At 44.6% G+C, this 20,904-nt stretch overlaps 1 protein-coding gene across 2 annotated transcripts in view; it reads right to left on the reverse strand.

Moving 5' to 3' along the window:
• Positions 1-20,904, reverse strand: part of DENND6A (DENN domain containing 6A) — a 1,713,534-nt gene that overhangs the window by 184,240 nt on the left and 1,508,390 nt on the right. For both annotated transcript variants that reach the window (XM_069643682.1, XM_069643681.1), the window contains 2 exons: positions 15,404-15,457; positions 15,204-15,313 (listed from right to left, as the gene is read on the reverse strand). In XM_069643682.1, the coding sequence (XP_069499783.1) occupies positions 15,204-15,313; positions 15,404-15,457 (164 nt within the window). The remainder of the gene's footprint in view (positions 1-15,203; positions 15,314-15,403; positions 15,458-20,904) is intronic.

Genomic DNA, 20,904 nt, shown 5'->3' on the forward strand with positions numbered 1-20,904 from the left:
GGCCAGAGATGGCGCAAGGGAGGCAATGTTGTCTTTGATAGTTCTGTAGGAGTAGGGAAGCAGCTGTTTGGAGGAGACCTTCATACAGAGGACTTGTCTAGAGACCTCATCCAGTGCTATGGCGAGGAAGAGGAGAGTAATAGGGGAGAGGAGAGCCAAGGGAGGCCTGGGATCTGGGGAGGGATAAGGGAGTGGAGTAGAGGAGAGTGAGGACAGAATGTCCCGAGTTTTGGTTTAGAAGTGGGAGGCCAGTAAAGTACAGAGGGTCAGGGATGGCAGGGGAGAAGTGGAAACTGCAGAAGGATTGGCGAGTTCCTTGCAGATTTTAAGAAGTCTGCCTGTATTGTTAGTGGCCCCAGAGATGCAATCTTGGATATGGGCCCTCTTCTTCGAGCGGATGGAGAGTCTGTATTGCCTTTGGAGGAGGCAGCAGGCCAGTCTGTCAGAGGATGTGCCTGATGCCCGCCACTTCCGCACAGTCACTCTGCACTTGCGTTTCATAGAGGCTAGGTCAGTGTCATACCAGGTGTTGTGCTTGGAGGCAGGCTTCATTCGGATCCTCGTGACAGGGGCAAGGATGTCCAGGGTGTTGGTGATAGAGAGGTGAAGATTAGCAAGGGAAGAGTCAGTGTGGGAGTTGTGGCAGGAGTGGGCAGGGAAAGAAATTGACAGCAAAAGCAGCAACTGACACACGCTTCATCGGTCGAACGACGGAGGAAACAGGCAGTGCAGGCAGAGGCTTAGTCGGGGGACCCAAGAAATACAGATGGGAAGACAGGGGAGCATGGTCACACCAGGAGAGAGGTGTAGTGAGAGGGTTGGCGATTGGGATATCTGATGAGATGAGAGCATCCAAAGTATGTCCTGCAGAGTGTTGGACCGGAAGGATGAATTTGGAGGGAATGAACTTCACAGTGTCTGCGGACGAGTCCAGTGGCTGACTCGGGAGAGTCAAGGAGGATGTTGAAATCTCTGAGTAGGAGAAGCTTGGAGGTGGAGGAAAGAAGAGAAGAGGTGAGGTTAGACCACTCCGATAGGAAGGAGACCGGACCAGGGGTCCTGTAGTTGGTGGCGAGATTCAATGAGAAGGTTGGAGAGACACCAAGTCTGCAGACGAGGCATTCGAAGGAAGAGTAGGTCCGAGTGGGCATGATAGGAGCAAGTATCCAATCAGGGACGATCAAGGCCACTCCGACTCCAGACCGGTTAGGCTTGGGCTTGGAGAGGATTGTGTAGCCCACAGGAAGAAGTGGTTAAAAAGCAGTGACAGAGCTAGCAGTGAACCACGTCTCAGCGAGAGCGAGAACATCAAGGTCAAAGTCTTCAAGAAGGAGACAGATATCAGAAGAGTGCTTAATAGCAGAGCGAGAGTTGAGGGTAGCTAGGTGAAGCTGGTTGCCACCTTTGAAGGACTTCCGAGCAGGGGTACAGGCAACTGTATAGATAAGGGGTGTATCAGACACTATTACTCCCTAAAAATAGGCAAATACTCACCAAAAATAAAAACAGGGAGTACAAATATTCCAAATAAAAAATGCGAAATGGACACATAGATCGTGCCCCTGCTTTCACCCAAACAGATCGATGGATGTGTTTAGACCAGTAGTTCATGTAGTACCACAGGAAGAATTGACTATAATTATGGAAGAGGTTGAATTTATCATTTAATGTGCATGAATAACTTCAAAGTGCAAAGAGTATTTCTCACCAAAAAAATCTGTTTTACAGTTGAACATATTTTTACTGGTTTATAAAATACTACCATTGGGAACGGGACTCATGTTTTTACTCCCTAAAAAATCCTTTTACTCCCAACTTTCAAAAAATAGCGAGTAAAATACCCCCACTTCAAAATCTTATCTGGAGCACTGGGTACAGGGATGTGGTATGCCCGTCGGTGGTGGAGAATGGACAAGAGGGGTGGCAGATGGAGCAGTGGCAGGAGAAGGGAGAAGTTGATGGAAGGCACCTTTCAAGAAGGAGAAGGTTGGGCTGAGTGCCCTGGGCCAAAACAGTGCCATTCTGATGGACATTAATGATGTACCTAGAGAATGAGAAGCCTCCCAAGAGTACTTCCCATCTGGCGTCATCATTAACTTTTTCCTTCCAGGCTTCGGTGAAAGAGTAGCAGTACGAGTAAATGGGAGATGGAGAGCGCCAAGGAGAGAGCGAGCAGAGAGATGGAAGGGGAAGAGAGACCGAGAACTGCGCAAAGCATGACAAACTATTATTCCAACGCATATTCAGCCGTTTTAGACCTTAAAATCCAACTAGATGAAATCAAAGATGCAGCAATATGGCTTGCTTGCTAGTGCTAGACCGATCAACAGGTTTCGACCTGGTCGAGCACCAAATCCTTTGCAATTACCTCTCCATAGAAACCCACTTCTCCAAGGAAGCCACATCTTGGATCTCGTCCTTCCTCACCAACAGAAACGAAACATAAGAGTTTTCTCACCTACTGCATCTCCCCAATCTGCCCCAGTCACCTGTGGTGTCCTACAAGGTTCATGTGTATCCCCAACCCTATACAATGTTTTCACAAAACCTCTCTTCGAGCTCCTGGACTCCCAAGTCATCTCCTACACAAACTATGCAGATGACACACAGATACTTCGCCCCGTCTCAGGCGACTACACCACAGACAACTCTCTTGATGCAGTCTTTCACACCATTCAGGCCTGGATGGCACACCACTCACTTTGTCTCAACAACGACAAGACTGAACTTCTCCTGGTCGGGTCCCAAGCCCATTTAAATAAACTTGACATAGCCTACAAATCGATCGTCAACATTTCCATTACGGTATCTCAGGAAGTCAAAACCCTTGGAGTCTATCTTGACTCCAACCTATCCTTAACTAAACAAGTAAATGCTGTTGCCTCATCAGCAGTCTATACAAACAAGCTAATCAACACCTGTAGACCTTCTCTGCCCTGATAGTTGCATCACAATTGCGAGAGTCTTAATAGGATCCAGGTTGGATTACTGGCCGAGTACAATACAGACTTGGTTACCTTCATTATCTACCCCATCTCCCCACCCCCCACTCTCCCCCCTCCTTTTAGTAAATTGTTCTACAGATTGTTCTAATGACTTGTTTCATGTTGTAAATATGCTTCTCTCACTATTGTACCTTTGGCTTAAAGTGCTATATAAACTCAATAAACAAACATTACTGCAACTCCCTATTCGCTGGCACCAGCACCTGCAACATCAACAAGCTGCAAATCATTCAAAACAATGCATTGAGAGCAGCCTTGAACATCCCCAAGAAAGATCACATTTCCTCAATCTGAGGAAACATGCACTGGCTGCCTATCCGTGGTCGCATTCTTTTCAAATCCCTAGCGATCCCTCCACAAGTGCATCTTGCACACCGCACCAAAATAACTACCCGCCAAGTTCAACAAAACTCGAAAGTCCAGACCCACCCGTTCAACATACTTGAATTGCTTCACCACGCCTAGATACAAATGCCAAAGATCAAGGGGTCTCAGCTTCCCAGTGATCGCTGCCAAGAATTGCCATACCATCCCTCTTTCACTAAGGTCAGAACCCTCATATTGGGCCTTCCGCAAGAATCTCAAAACCTGGCTTTTCTCAATGGACAGCATATCTTAAGACTTTCTCGAGACAATGTACTCCTGGTAACTATGTAAATGTTTATTGTACCTCTTTTTCTGTGGCCAACGCCTTGATACCTAAGGGCTTAGCTCGCTTTATAAATGTCAAAATAAATCAAATATGATGGCAACATCAAACGATCATCCAAATTCTCTCTATTTACACATAAAATCAATCACGTTTGGTTGAAGACAACAAGTCATATCCCGGTACCTGAACCAATGTACAATATCCCAAACACGGGGCATCAAAATATATGAGCTTTTCAACACAGAGTCCAATCCAGCCCAGCATGGGCTCAATCAGATTTCTATTAACAGTGACACAAAACGCCCTGTCCAATCCAAAAAGACTGCTCAATTTGAATCAATTCAAAGTAATACTGAGAAAAGCATTCAATACCAACTATGCGGTTTCCAACCATAAGCTTGGATACAAGAAAACGAATGTAAGTAAATGCATATCTCTCGTCATATATACTGCAAAGCACATTTCTAATACATTGAAATAAAAAGAAGTCCACATTTAAAGCACAGTGTTCAAGCAAGCAAAAAACTAATTGCAAGAAAATGTAGCCCATAAACACCCCCTGGATTCAGAGTCTCAAGACCACAGGACCTCAGGAAGACTAAGAACCAGCTAGCTCCCGAATGGCCCTCAACATAAAATTAGATATCATCTGGTAGGCAGGACCCCAGCTTCTAATGCTTTACTATGTAACATGGATGTTAATTCCCTGCCCCTCTGCATGATGAAGGTAAACAAATTGAGGAGTACACCAGCTTTGCTAAGTGTCTGTATTGGTAATGGTATGGTAATGTTTATTTGTATAGCGCCTATACACAGGCAAGTGTTTCAAAGCGCTCAAGGAGAGAAGGAACATAGGGAAAACCAACAGTCGCTCAGAGCCCTTGAAATTCTGAGACGATAACTGTCTGCACAGGCAGATTAAGTGGGTATTATACATTTAACAGTTTGGCTACAGCAAATTGGCCTGCCAGCGATTCTGCATTTTTTTCAAGTGCACATGGACGGGTGAAGACAAGGGAGAACAGACAGAACGATCTTCAGGCAGGGCTGTATACAGATCGTGCAAGTGCGGGAGGGCAAGGAAGGGGCAGGGGACCAAGTGCGCCCAGTCAGTAGAGACTGGTGAAGTGAGGAGAGAGAGCACTCAAGGTTTTATTACAAGTGCATTGGGGTACAGGACCTTGCGGCAAGTGCAGAAGGACTGGCAGGGGTGCCTGGGACATGTGGGGCTCTGAGGTACACCAGGCGGCCAGTTAATAAGCTGCAAGGAAGGAGGGAGAGAAGGAAGAGCAGAGAGATAGATTAGCAGGATAGGGTGAGAGAAGGAAGAGGAGAAGAGGAAGGTCTTGAGGAGTTTCCGCAACTTGAGAATTTCAGGCCCAAGACGGAGGGTAGCAGGGAGGCTGTTCCAGAGGGAGATACCTGCGGAGAAAAGGGATCTCCCTCCAAATGTCTGCTTGGAGAACTGGCTCACTCACAGAAGGTTGGGGGTAAAGAGCAGAGGGCTTAAGAGGGGCAGTATTTAGGAAGGCAACGTTGGAGGTAAGTAGGTCGCAGTCCCCAGAAAGCCTTGTGGACAAGGCAGAGGGTTTTGAATTTGATCCTTGAAGCCACAGGGAGCCAGTGAAGGGATTTCAGCACCGGAGAGATGCGGTCCCTGGGCTTGAGGCCAAGGATAAGTCTTGCGGTTCTGTTCTGTTGAAGAGGGCGCAGGGAGGAAGCAGGGAGGTTGAGGAAGAGGCTGTTGCAGTAGTCTAGCCTGGAGAGAACTAGGGCTCTGGAGTCAGTGAGCCGCTGAGGGAAAGCGAGAAAAGGTAGAGTGCCTCTAAGGAGGTGAAGTTGATCGTTAGACTTTGGAAATGTCAGAAATGTGAGAGGAGAAGGAGAGAGTGGAGTCGAAGATGACCCCAAGGTTTTTGGCCTCACGGGTGTGGGCAGGCACAAGCCCAAGGGAGGCCGGCCAGAGTGAGAGGGGGAAAGCGGGAACAGGTGTCCCAATGCGAACAATCTCAGTTTTACTGGCATTGAGACAAAGGTCGTTTGCAGCACACCATGACTAAATAGCCGACAGTCGGGTATGAGTGTGAAGGAGGAGGAAGCTGCTGAGGGTAGCCTGAAGGATAGCTGTGTCTCATCCGCATAACACTGGAAATTAGACGTGAAAGTGGCAATCACACGTGCCAAGGCAGCCATGTAGACATTGAAGAACCAGGGGGATAGGTTAGAACCCTGGGGAACGCTGCAGGTTGAGAGGGTGATAGTTGAGAGAAAGACACCAAGTTCGATCTCGGATGGGCGATCGGAGAGAAAAGAGGTTAACCAAGCCAGAGCCTGACTTGCGATTCCCAAGGTGTCCCGAAGCCGTGAGATCAGGATATTGTGGTTAACCGTGTCAAACGCAGAGGAGAGATCAAGGAGAATGAGGACAGAGTGAGTGTTAGTGTCAAGATTTGAGAGCAGGTCTCATCAGTTCTGAAAGGGTCTCATTGTTTTGTCAGTTTTCAGAACGAGGCAACAATATCAGTCCCTTTGTATGCTACTCAAAGAGCCTGGCTATGTTATCAATCTAAGACTTAAGTCAAGGCCTTTGTAGGTACACATCTGAGCACTGTCCCGTCAAACTGCCTTTAATATGGAGATTAAAATCGATCCTAAATCACAGTCTGCCAGTGCACTGATTTAAGCCTATGTGGCTCTTGCACAGTCCTACCTATTTGAACATGTTTGCATGCATGCATGCATAGATGCTCCTGCTGTTTAGAAATGCTAAGTGTTTTGCAATAACGAAAATGGCAAAAAATATTGAATGATTGAAAGGTAACACAAAAACACATCTTTTTACTTTGAAGCTGCTTTTTGTCAAATAAAGCTAATGCATGCCTCTAGAGGCCTCTCTGAGCAATTAAGTGCTTTTCAGTACATCTCTGCTTTTTGAAGCACTACACTGCTATGCAGTATAGACTGGCCTTTTGTCTAGGCGCTATATTCTAAATATGCCATGCTGCGCTGCTCTTTAGCGTACTGCACATTACTTGCTTCAAAGCACTATATTCTAGCATTACTTTCTACTAGGACTTGTCAAGCCAATGCTAGTTCACTTATCTGATGGGAATGCCGACATGAACTGGTATCTCATGTGCTACTTTTACCCCGCAGGGACAGAATGGGTCCTACCACATGACAACCGTGTCACCTGCACGAAAGTGAAATACCCTGGAGTGGTGAGGAGGAGATACTGGTTGGACTCTTGAAAAGCTTAAAAATACAAATGCTATATGTGAGGGATGAATTATGTTAATACCTTGTGGTGGTTGTGATGAATCCTGCAGAGTCCTCAAAGAGTCCCTGCCTAAAGTCTCCTCGCAGGTGGCCAGGGGAAGGCAGACGCCACCTCATTTCAACCTCATGCTAACCCTGGGGGTAGTATTAGCTGGGTGGATCACCTGGGAGGAGAAGGCCACCAAGGGAATAGGGCGACTCCGTTAGGTGAGACGCAGTACTCTTAAGACTTCCATGATGTCAGACTACTCAATGGCATGATGTCAGACTACCCAATGGCGTGCTGTCAGAGTAAGACTTCCCTTTCCAAAAGCACCCAAAGTGTTTGTAGTAAAAACCCTTATGGTCAGCATGGTAATAGAACATAAGTATAAGAGCATCATACCATTTCTTCTGATACATGTGAATCCCTCTTTTATTTGAACTATGAAAGCAAGAATCAACCATTAATTACTCTACAGCCCTTTCCTAGAAGTACATTCTATAAACATGAATTAGATAAAGTTAAAATTGAAACCTTTGATAAAAAGGGGAACACCATTAGGGACTAAAAGTCCCATAATAATACTCCAGTTACTCGGATGAGGAAGAGGGGCTCATGTACCCTTCAGGTACAGACCATTAGAAGCAGTAGGAGAAGTAGTCAGCAGCCGTATATGCAGCAAGGCCAGAGAAATTAGGACACCAGGACCGCCGATGTCCGTGTAGCGGAATATGGTGCAGACGGAGTCGCAGGAGTAAGAAGCCTGAACTGGAGAGGTCACGCAGCGGGAAGCTTTGTGACAGGCCGCCCGGTGGGGGAGAGAGAAGCTCTCCATACCCTGTACCTCACTCTGATGGCTGGCAAGCATCGGAGAACGCAGGCTCCGGTGGTGAAAGGCACGGGACACAGGAATACAACCAGCGTGGTCAGAAGCTCAGAAGACCGATGAAGTTGCAGCAGCAGAGGGTTAAGCAGACGTGCAAGAAGAGACAGGTGAGTTGGCCTTTGATAGGACGCCCCCTGGGGTGCTCCGTGAAAGACCACTGGCTGCTTGCAAATGTTTTGAATGCCGAACTAATGAAAGAAAGCATTTTTGATACAGTACTCTTATTGAGAGGAAAAAAGAGGAGGAGATTTGCAACTACCACTGCCCAAGTAAAGAGGGGGCAGTATTAAACACAAACTGTAACCAACATTGCCAAAGCAAAGAGGGGGCAATACTGAAATCAAACTGTAACCGACATTGCCAAAGTAAAGAGGAGGGAATATTTAAGCCAAAGAAAGGCTATTACAAAGAAAAGGGTAGACAGTTTTCTTAAAGGGAGAAAAGGGACCTTACCAACGTTTACCTTGTGTGATGGTAAAAACCCAAAGGTGGCCAGAGAGAAGCACTCCTTCTGGAAAGTATCAAGGGGGAGAGGAAGATAACCTGTATTTCATGTGGCAAACCAATCGGTGGAACAAACCGCATCAATGGGTGTTGTATCTGTTAGGGAGAATTCTCTGTTTAGGCTGAATTTCCTAACCTAGTGAGTCCCCCAGCAGCTTTGCTGGATTTTTGGGGTTTATTTTTTTCTCCTGCCAAGAGTGAGACTCTTTTACCCTCACTCTTGGACATGATTTGAGTGTTTCTTTGGATCTAGATGTGTTTAATGGGCTATGGGGTCTTTTACCCCATAGGGCTTCATGTGTTTTTGTGAGGTGTGTTACACAGCACCCTCAGTGCAGTGACACAGGGGTGTCATAGTGACCCCCCAGTATAGACTCCGTACCCTGGGACTGACTACTGTCACCCCGGGCATGTAAAGTCACCATTGACTTTACTAGTCTTAAATTCTGAACAGAACCAGTACAAACCATCATATTGAGGACGTACTGGCTGGGGCAATTCTATTGCCCCAGGGTCTGTTAGTCGAGGGGGCACGTCTCCGTCCCCCCTGATCGAGTTTTGGCTGGTGGCAGTGGATACTACTCATTATATTCAACTGCGAATATTTTCCTATGGGATTTCCCATTGTTTTAGGCTACTATCTTTATTTAATTATTTACGGTAGCCTCGAACATACCGCCGGTTTATTTAATTAATATTAATTCTCCGGTTGGTATTTTTTGCCAAAACTTGATTCTAAAATGGCGTTTGTGTTCTCTTCTGTGACTCCAACCCAAGTCAAGCCCTTTGTTCCACTTTTTGGCGGGCTTCTCCACAGAAGCCCTCCAAATGGTGCCACTCTGTCTGGGGTACTTAGGAGGGGTGGAGGGGAATGTAGGCACCCTGGACTGAGTTGCCTAGGCAACTCAAGTCGCACTCCATACTGATTGGCCCAAGTGGTGAGCCGGCTGGCTCACCACTTAGCATGTTTGAGTGACAGCTAAGCTGAGTGAATGGGGGTTTGCTGCATAAAAGCAGGGCTTTGGGGACTGGAACTTCAGAAGTCGCCACAGGACGTAAGGATCCGACGAGGGAGAAGCTGAGCCGACCTGCCACGACACCACCACCGGTGGAGCCCTGCTGGACCGCCTCACCACTTTTCCCAACGACAGAGGAGATCTCCCGCCGGAGAGTCTTCTTCCTTTGACTGGTGGGGATAACCAATTTCACCGTCTTTTCGCCTTCCCGACGTACCTCGTGGCCGCCTTGCCTGTGCCAAGCACCCCGGCAACCGGGATACCACGTTTTACCACGACCGCGAAACAAAGGTTCCACCTTTAACCGGAAAACTCCACGGCTGGTTTCTTCCCTGGTAGTGCAACGACCTTCATCTTTCCTCCAAGTCGAGATCTTCTCTTCCCCTGGATGACGACGCAACTTGCACCCACTACCAGGAACTACTGCCACCGCTGGAGGATCCTTCCCACTTAAGGTACCGTGTCCCGCCTGGCTTCCCTTGCTACCGACTGTACGGGGTAGATTTAGCCCCCGGCTTTTGAACCTGGGTTAGCCTGGGACACCCTGGCTAAACTTTCCTAAGCCTCTCTAAACTCTTTTTGAACCCTCTGCAAGACTTTCTAAGCCTAGTGTAACTGTGTGATCTCGGGTGCATTTGTGCTCTGCTCTCTCTAAGAGTGGGCCCAGCCTTTGGACTTTGGCTCACCAGTGACTTTTGCTCTTCTGCCTTGCTAACAGTGTTCTTGAACCTTAGAGTGGTGTACCTTTCCATAGTCTGTCTTTTTCCCTCCCTTTCTCACAAACTTATTGGAGTGCCATCTAGTTAAGCGCTCCCCTCTGTATGAAAATAAGTGGTGTTTTACAGTGACTTATCTGATAAGGAAAAAGGGGTGTATATATTACAATAGTAACTGTGTTTAGAATATTTTACAATAAGAGTGCTGGAGTGTTTCAAACCGTGTGTTTTTAAATAAATAATTATATACTTTGATACCAAAGCTCTGGTCAGTGTTTGCTTGTATTATTGTACCTGAGTGCCTATTGTGTATACTTTGCATACTGCCTAACTCTTCTTGGGGGAAGTCTGACTGCTCAGCCACAGCTACCAGGAAAATCTGGGTGGTGCAGACTGCTACCAAGTGGGTTTACTGCCAACACCTGTAGTCTTAAATCTTTTGCAGTGGTCCCTAAGGGAACTGCACAGGTTTCTGCCTAACAGTATCCTTATGGAAGAAGTTGTGAATCTCAATATTGTTGAAAGTGTAAGACTGTGCTAATGTTTGAAGTAAACCCCAACACAGGGTACTTGTAGTAGTGGTAGGAGTTTTAATCCTGGCAGGCGAAATACACCAGTAAAGGGATTGTTAGTGGTAGTACTGGCAGGTTAATGGACCATTGTGGTGAAAGGTAGTGGTGGAACAAAAGTGGCAAGGCCACTAAGGTGTTTGATGAACTGTGGTAAAACCATCCTGACAAAAACATTATTGTTTATAAAGAAGAAATGTGAAGTAGTTGGCTCTTCCAAAGAAAAGAAGATGTATTGAAATATTCACTGGAAGTATGAAAAAAAGACTTTTTGGTTTGATAAAACAAGAGCTTGGGCAACCTTTATTTTGCAGACTGATTAACCATGTTTAATCACAAAATAATCAAAGTGCCAAGTGAAATCCTAAAAGAAGAAAGGAACTTTGTTGCGCTTGAAACAGAACTTGATTATTGAAAAGAACTTTGCCAATGGGAAACTTTACTTGGAAGATCCTACATTGATCCTGGGGAATGGGATCCAACCTTGGATACAAGGATATTTGGTTATAAAGTTAGTGTTTGAGTATAACTGTTATTTTGTTGAGTTTGTACAGCCATATAAATACCTTTATGATTTTGGTGTATGTATAAGTGTGAGGGACAGATACTTTTTGATGTTAGTGTGTTTTCTTTTAGTCTTCGTATTACAGGCAGGAAAATCCTTGTTAGGTTAAGGAAAGCGAGGCGTTTGTCACATCCTTATAATTTAATAAAATGGCTACTTGTGAAAAGCCTCTATCAGGTTGTCCGTCTTGCATTTCTGACCGCTCACAGGGTGCACAGGAACTTGCCCTTTATAGTTGAGGTTGGAAATCAAGGAAGCGTGTGGGGAACTGGTGAAAATCAGACCCTCAAAAAGAGTTTGCCGATCCATGCTAGACCCAAACAAACCCCATCACATGCAGGAAGGTGGGACATCGTGTAGGTGTGGAGAAGAGACCCAATTTGGGCTCTTGAAAAGTTTACAACTCCAAATAGCTGAGCTAGGAAGATGTTTAACTGTTGCAGTTAATCCCATCCCGCAAGAAAGTACACTTTGTTTATATTGAAAACGATGGATCATGTTATTTGTGATCTGTAGAGCAGTCAAAAGCCCGAGAGCATTTCAAGAGAGACTTTGGGAGAGGGTCATGTACCGACCAGCACAACCCAAAGAAGGGGAAAAAAGAACACTTCTCTAGGTTAAGTTTAGTGTTTTACAACTCGGTTTTGTGTTCAGTTACTTTTAGGGTCAGTTAGCACAATAGCATGGGTCTGGACAGAGGAATGCTTTAGATTTGTGTAAGACATCCTGACAAGCACCTTTTGTTGTTTTCTAGAATAGGGAACCTTCATATTAGCAATAGAGCTAGGTGAGGCATTTTCTTTACCTTAATCCACTTTGAACCCTGTTTCATTTTCTGTCTCCTATAACTGACCTACCGCAGCTTTGATTGATCAGATCTGGAATCTGGAGAGCTGGACACCCAGGTTATACCGACTACTGGATCACCACTAAGGCAACACATTTAGGAGACTGCCAAGACAGGATGTAGGCAGCGAGGAGCTCTTGTGGAAAAGGGCGTAAGGCGGAGTTTGTGGCAAATCCCAAAACTGGTCTTCAATGCCCTTATTCAGGGTGAAGTGCTGCAAGTTCATGCCAATGTTACTTATTCCATAAGCTAATGCTTTGCGGAGTCGTAAGGCTCAATTCGGGATGGCGACCATTGAAGGGAAGTTTCCCAGGATGACATCTGGCTAGCCGACAGAATGGTTCTGGGACTGTTCTAACCTCTGGAAAGTGGCTGGCTCTTTGAGCAGAGGACTGGAATGGTTGTTCCCCCTCAGTCCAAAGGTTGAAGCACCTATATTAAGGAGATATTCAGGGAAGCAGAGCTTCATCGGGCAAGTGAAGAAAGGGCGGCTGTCAATCTTCCAACAAGGAGTTCCAGTTCTTCAGCGGTCTGCTATGGGTCTTGGCTCCAATGATATCTGAAAAACAGCCGCAGGAGTCCCCCTTTTATCCAGGATCCGGGCTGGAGTTGCCACCATTCAACACTGCCAAGGTTCTGCACCATTCAAACTGGACGGAATAGTCCCATCCTGGACAGCCTCTGGCCACTGCAACCACCCAGCAACAGACGGATGTGTTCTGGGACCAGGCAGACCCTGCCCCCACATTGGTAAAAAAAAGAGTCACTTTGCTCATAAAAGCTGGAGCTTTCCCCAGGAAAGGGCCAACCATATATGGAAAATTGGGACAGTAACAAAGTCAAACTACAAGATGGCCAGAGGACAGGTGGAAATCTCGTAGCACTACCTTTTTAGAGTATATGGTACTCAAAATGGCATTAATCAGTAAATCACAAAAGTGCACAAGACTATAAAAAAAACGAAAATAGTAAAAACATATTCGCTGCCACAAGCACCTCAAAACGCATCATGCGGGTAACCACAAAGTTACCAAAACCCAAGTTGTAGAAACACTTGTGTCTATTGCACTTCACAGAAGGTGATGTGTGTAGTGAAAAATAAACAGAGCTTTTTTACCATAGAGAACAGATTTCTCCTGCACCGATAGCCATAGAGACTGATCAGTACCCACAAAACAGATTAGCATATGAAGGTAAGTGAAGCAAAAAAGATCACTTATCTCCTAAAATCAGGAAAGGTTTAAGATGATTGCAAAAGTTAGGGTGTCAAACTGATGTCTATGGAGGAAAAAGAGCAAAAAGAACAATCCTTCTTAACGTTTCCTCTGCTTTTTACCACCCCTACCTGCGAATGGTGGGTCAAGGCACATGCTTATACTTATTGGGAGTCAGCCAGACACCAGCACAGTAAACACAACTTGTGGAAGTGAAAATGTAAAGGGTTTCATCACATTAAAATGAGTGGGCATCAGAATGACCAAAGAGTCTTTAGAATCATGTTAGTTCACAAGACCCACCAGAAAATGCTAAATGTAAACATAATTTGGATACGTTATTAAATAGTGAACACATGTTTTACTGGTTTATTCTTTGGACTTCACATTTTATTTTTGACATTTCACTCATCTTGAACACAATCTACTCCATTATCCAAACTTGGATGGCTGCCAATGGCTTATGTCTCAAAGACGAAAAAACTGAGCTCTTATTGGTTGGGTCACCTTTAACCTTAAAAAACGTCAATCCACTCTATGCCAACTTCAACATCGACCATATCAACATCAGTGTCTCAACCTCAGTAAAGACCTTACGGGTCGACCTGAACTCATCTCTGGTCATGACACGCCAGGTGAACGCCATCGCCACCTCAGCAGTGGTACACCACTAAGCTCATTAATGCTCAAAGACCTTTTCTAGCCCCTGCCAATTACCTCAACATTGCCAGAGCCATCATCGGGGCTAGACTTGACAACTGCAATGCCCTATTTGCAGGCACATCCACTCGCAACCTACACAAACTACTAGCAATCCAAAACAAGGCCATCAGAGCAGCCCTCAACATCCCTAAAAGGGAACATATCTCAGAAACAAGAAGAAATGCTCATTGGCTTCCAATCAAATAAAGGATAATCTTTAAAACAATGGCTATCACTCACAAGACAGCGTAGCCCTACCTGACGCAAAGTCTGGTCAAAGTGCAGTCCACCAGACCTGTAAGAAAAGTCTATGCGCACAGACTTATAACAAGAACCAAGGATGCTAAAGGCCGATGCTCGAGCTTCCCGTCAGTTGCTGCTCTCCAGTGAAACGCTCTCGCTTTACATTTGCAAAACGGAACAATCCGACTGGATATTCAGAAAGGCCCTGAAAACATGACCTTTCAGCTAAAAGACTTACCACCTCTCTACGTGTGCTTGTTCACTGTCACTTATGAAAAAGTACCTGGGTCTAACAGCGCCTAGATGCTTGAGCAGTTTTGTGCGCTTAAATGTAAAAAATACACTAAATAAATCATTCACAACCTCAGTGAAAGCCGAATGGTGCCTTGAAAACCTAGAAAACACAGCTAGATAAAGCTTGGGAGAACAGCATAGTTTCCAAGTAAGCTTCGCTTTACCAGTGTCTGAAAGGATGGCGTGGAGACATCCAAACGATTCTGCCCCTTACGGTTGAAGACTGGAAAGATGGGATGAAGGCGGTAGATTAATCAAATTCTTGGTAAAGAAGACAATTAGTCTCGAGTATGCATGTGATAAGTGGAAATACACTAGGTAGGTTAGGGAATTTCCAAAAAAGGATTCATGGACTATGATGAGGCATTTAATTAGGTATCTCTGGAACAGATATCCAATGACAATCATGTGCATACTAGTGTGAATGCAACTTGCTTCTGATCAATATGATAGAAATCTGAAAATATTTGTCTTAACTAGCAGGGGGAATGATTTACAATATGTTGTAATGTACTTTCCAATGATTGCTATCTGTATGAAGCTCTTTTGAGGCTAAATTAAGCATGCTCTGCGTCCATTGTACAAAGTCATGAATAGACTCATTTGAAGGTGGCAAGTTAATAAAGATTCAAAGTATTTTTCAGGTATGGAGCGTTGTATTGAAGCAATCACAGATTCAAGAACCCTACTACCAAGACAAAGGAGTGTTTACATTTAATGCAACTGACCTGTAAAGTCCAATCCAATCTGCCTTTATTCTGGAGGTCAGTTGAGGCCCTGTTTTCTCAAGTGTTTTTATAAACTCATCTTGACTGAAAGGTCTCAGCTGCGGTGGACTCTTTCGAAGAAACAAACATAACCATATTACCGTATTCTTCTGATTAAGTAAACAAAAAAGGAACAGAACACTGGAAAATTACTATCTTACCTTCCATGGTGATATCGTTTTTTGCAAAGGCATCAGGCTTGCTACATATCTTTCCTAAAACAAAATCAAAAAAAGAAATGAAAAGTAACAAAAGAAACATTTCTGTTGCTCGAAGTATGCAAATACATTATGTTCCTTCTTCCAATATAACATGTCAATACACATGACTAAACTAATAGCAAGATAAAAGGGGATGAAGGCAGTTACTTGGAAGTAGGGGATGACAATGGTAAAATGGGGTTATATAAAGTGTTAGGGCCTCAACCTGCCACCTTCTAACGAATATTCCAAGAAATAAAAGAGGAAAGTGGCAGCAGTGAGCCTGTCCAAGTTTTCAGTCAAAGGTACTTTGTAGCCTGCTGAACCCAAACTGCACCCAACCTGGAGCTAGCGTTCATGGCATAGCGCTTACCCAGGACCAGGATCATCTCCTCATATGAGGAAACAGCATGAGCAATGAGTTCAGGAAGCCTGCCACCTCTGGGTTCTGTTCTGGGGAAGTTACATTTATGGTTCCATTTAGGTTTTTTGGTTTTGCAGAATGCTCACAACAAACTAAACAAAATAGTCTAGTTAGTATAGTATTGTAGGACACATGTGGCGGCATGGTATATCTGAAGCAAACTCAGACACCAGGCAAGAACTCAAATTACCATACCAGCTTTGGTTTCTGCATCAAACGGATTAGTAGAGCAAACACAAACAGCCTGCTTTTAGTCCAATTAGCTAGTCTGCAGCATTACCAACCCTGCAGCCACGAATTGAGAACTGGTAATTCTGCCACTATAACAGCACAGTAAAAACAAAGCTTACCTACACCCACACAATATTCTCTTGGAATTAAAGGTAATAAACACTGTTAAGGAAACTTTTGTATCGCCTTCTGTTGAGGGCACTACCGCCACTAATGCTAATGGAAGGCCAACACACCCGGCAAGAAAGGGGGGCCAAAACTCTCTTTTGGTAGTTAGCGTGGACAGAGTGACAAGGCTCAACCATCAGGTGGGGGCAGTAGGCTTTCACAAAGGTGCACACACACATCTCTAGAAAATACATATCACTGATAAAATACATATTTTTCATGTTAAGTCATACATATAACTATGAGGCCAAAATAAGTACTTTAGGATAAAACACAGTATTTAAATAATCCCATTATTTTTTTTTTTTTTAAAAAGTAATGTCTATAAAGGAATCTCCTAATTCCACTGCCTGTGGTAGGCCCCAACATAAAGTAACGGAGTGGCGAGGCTAAAGGAATCACAAAACCCAACAAGCAGGTAAACCCCCTATGGGCCTGTACAACTCTGTAAAGTGCCATAAAGACACAACACAACCCTGGTATACGTGGAAGGTCCTATAGCTGATAGTCAGCAGTTAACACATACAGGCAGGGGATGGGCGAAAAAGGGCAAGCTAATATTTTAACAGTATGAAAAATGAGACAAAAATCCCTATGGCCTACAAAAATACTCCACTTTAATTTGGACCCCCTACGATATAATACAATTTATGAAAAAGCACACATGATAAAACAAAGCCTTTGAGGGTAGGGAACAATTTCAAACCACAGCCAAAAGCTTTCAAGAAATATCAGAACATTCTAGGAAATGCTACTTTAATCATACATTCCAGGGAAAAATATTGACTGTGTTACCAAGATTACCCACACTGTTAAAATGCAGTCTAATTGGAAAAAGACAAAGCCTTGCTCTAAAAATATATTACAAAAAATAAAGAAAATCAAAAGGTACGTACCAGAATTATAATACTTGGTCCAGAGCGTGCTGAACCCCTTGAGGATCCAGGAACATGTCCCGGAGCTACTAAATACCTCAGAGTCAGAGATAATACACTACTTTTTTGTGACCAAGGTGGGGAATAGCCCAAAAAATACCTTAATACGGAAAACTGCTAAGAGCATTAAAAAAAGCCCCACAACGGTAATAGACAATTATCTTCTTCTATTGTAGTACAGCCACTCTGTAGCTTTGAATTCCGCTCAATCACCTTACAAGAATCACTGGATCTATTAAAGAATTTGAAACCTACAGCAAGCCCCCTAAGAACCCTCTCCAAACCCTGACCGCTAGATCCTTCACTGATGCAATAGCCGGATTTAGCAGAACATTGGTTAAATAATCTCTTGAAGAAGGCGTGGTACCATCCCAGTTTAAGGAACCTATGATTTCATCTTTACTTAAAAAACCTTCTTTAGATTTGTCAAGCCCATGTCATGCTAGACTGGTTGCAGGACTGCCGTGGCTGGCAAGGATATTGCAGCAAATGGTACCTTTGCAGCTTCAAGACTTTGTTGAAGCTAATTACACCATGAGCCCTTTACAATGAGGCTTCTATCCCAGACACAAAACGAAACAGTTCTCCTATTAGACTGGGAAGATTTTTTTAAATCTGCAATGATGGTAGCTGTACCCGGTTTGTTATGCTTGATTTGGCCAATGCCTTTGATACAATGGATCACACCATCTTAATCCATCTGCTAGAGTTCACCAAGGATTTCAAAACCAGTATTTCATTGCTTCCTCTTGTTTCTTTAGAATAGGACAAAAAGAGGAATAAGTTACTTACCCGTAACTCCTGTTCTGCAGCGTTGACTTCTTTCATAGCTATACATGCTGTTAGAATATTACAGGTCATCAGGCTGGGAATTTCAGTAACAGTAAATCAGTTTACCGAAGGAAATAAGGACGGAAGATCACCGAACTTTCAGAAAACTAATAAAAACCTGGCTATTCAACTCACTGAGACAAGCATCCCCCACAAACCATACTCTGGATACAAAGCAAACATTGACAATACGGATCGAAGAACCAACAATAAAACAACCACTCAGCCAGAGTCAAAAAGAAACCAACTAACCACCCCTCCTTTCTTCTCCCACGTACTACACAAGTCAAAAAGGGTCAGCAAAACTACTCACAAACCACACACCCACTGCTAACCATGCCACATGACCAACCATTTGCAAACAACCCAGACACTAGATGCTACCCCTCCAGACACAAGCTGCCCAGGGCACACAAACCGCACCCAGAAAGCCGACACAAACAGATGCCAGTTTGCAAGCATCAACAGAAGAGCACAACCTCTATCCTAGACCCCATTAACCAACCCCACCCACTTTTCTTGCATAGCACGCAAGCACCTGGAGCCCATGCAAATTGCAGCAGTGCACAGTATAAATCATCATAACATAACATTTAAATATTAAAACAGGTGTCACTTTAGTGCTCTATTTCAGCCATTTTGGGTCATATTGGCCCACAGCCAAGAAGAGCCATAAGCAGGGTAGCCGGAAGGGTCACATGTGAATTTATGAAAGATACCAATGCTGGAGAACAGGAGTTACAGGTAAGTAACGTATTCCTTCTCCAGCATTGGAATAGATTTTTAAGCAGTACACAAATTGGGAGGAACATCTCACCTGAAGTAACACTCCCCTCAGAAAACACTCATCTCAACAGGTTATGTAGCACTGCCTGGCCAACCCTGGATTCCTCTGTGGAATCCCTGTCGATGCAGTACACCTTGTGAAAATATATATCGATCTCCACGTGGCAGTCCTGCAACTATCTAGCAGGGGGAACGCCAGACCGGAAAGAAGTCATAGCAGCAACAGTCTATGTAAAATGGTCATTGGGTCTGCCAGGAAGAGGCCTGTAAGCCATCCGAAATATTTAATACAGGAGGATAGGCACCATGTAATGGATGACTCTGAAAGAGTATTTCCGATGCCAACCGTACCAAAAGCCAAAAACAGCTGAGACGACTTGACAAAACCTTTTGTACAAGATGAACACGTTACTTAACCCTGGTAAAGTTCTTTCGGCTGGATGTTCCTGCCACTTATTCCTCATCTTTAGACTCCCAAAGCAATATGAAATTGGAGGAGGGAGTATGAATTTTCGGAGAAGAGTAAAGCAATTCAGTGTTTGTCATGAATGGAGCGTAGGACAGCCTTTCCAAATCCCGCCTCCTGGCCTGAAGCAGAGTCTAGGCAACAGTACTTTGTGAAGGTATGAATAGACAACCAAGTGGCTGCCGCACAGATGTCCTAAATCGGCACCCCTCTCTGTTAGGCAGCAAAAGTAGACATGACCCTTGTGCAGTGAGCTTGCAAACCTTCTGGGGGATCCTTCCCTGCAAGTCTAACATTCTGCGATACACAGAATTCCCCACCTGGGTAACGTCTGTTTAGTAACTGCCAGACCCAACTTATGTCTGGTGTAACCGATAAAAGTTGGTTGTCCTGTCTTAATTTAGCAAGACGCGAGATGTAGAAGCTCAGAGCTCTTTTAGGGTCTAGCCTATGCAGTCTTTCTTCCTCCTTACTAGGGTGTGGAGGAGGGTAGAAAGTTGGCAAACCGATTTTCTGTGACAGATGAAAGTCAGAACTTACTTTCGGTACAAAGGTAGGTTTAATTCTCAAGACAACGTTGTCCTTGTAAAAGGTTGTGAATGGTGGCTTACATGATAATGCTTGTAATTTTCTCATGCGGCCGGCAGATGTTAAAGTGGTTAATAGGATGGTCTTCAGTGTCAGAAGCCTCAACGGGCAAGAGTGAAGAGTTTCAAAAGGAGCATACATGAGTACTAGTTTAAAATCTCAAATAGGGACCAGAAATGGGACTGAAGGGAACACATTCAGGAGTCCCTTTAAAAAAGGAGAAACCAGCTGCATATTAAAAGGTTTCTTCTGACGTGCGCTTAACAAACTAGATGCAGTAGGAAGGACAACACCATAGGCGTGTTGCATTGAAAATTATCCACACTCTTCTCCCTGCACCAGCTGCAGAACCTATTCCAATGGTAGTGATACGATACAGAGACTTTGTTGCTGGCCTTCTGTCCGAAAGCAAAATCTCATTCACGTCTTCCGGGAGGTCCCAATCCCTGTATCTCAACCTCTCAGAAACCCTGCATGAAAGTTGAGTGTCTTGACCTCGGGATGGAGAATCCAACCCTCCTCTTGCGAGAGATAGTTTGTGGAAGAAGGAATTGGAGGGCAGTCAGATATGTTGAGAAGGTCCGGGTACCACGTCCTCCTGGCCTAATCCTGTGCAATTAGGATCATGAATTTCCCAAACCATCTCAATCTCCATATAACATGAAGAATGACAGGGACTGGAGCAAACGCATACAGGAGTGGTACCTCCCAGTCCACTACGAATGCATCCCCTAGAGCTCTTGTAGGAGGAAATTCCCTGGAGCAGAACAGCTTGCACTTCCAGTTGACACTGGATGCAAACAGATCAACCTGAGGGGTTCCCCAAAGGGCAAGGATCTCTTTAAGGACTTCCTGAGCTAGTTCCCACACATGGGAGACTGCTCTGCCTGATCAGAGCGTCCACCATGTTCTCCTCTCCAGCTAGGTGAACTGCTAATGAAAAGATACCTTCTTGAATTGCCCAGAACCAGAGCTGCATTGCCTCCCTGCATAGTGGTCGTGTCCCTATACCCCCTCTCTTGTTGAGATAGTA

Source organism: Ambystoma mexicanum, chromosome 2p, assembly GCF_040938575.1.
Source record: "Ambystoma mexicanum isolate Mex_15411 chromosome 2p, UKY_AmexF1_1, whole genome shotgun sequence".
Classification (NCBI taxonomy): Eukaryota; Metazoa; Chordata; class Amphibia; order Caudata; family Ambystomatidae; genus Ambystoma; species Ambystoma mexicanum.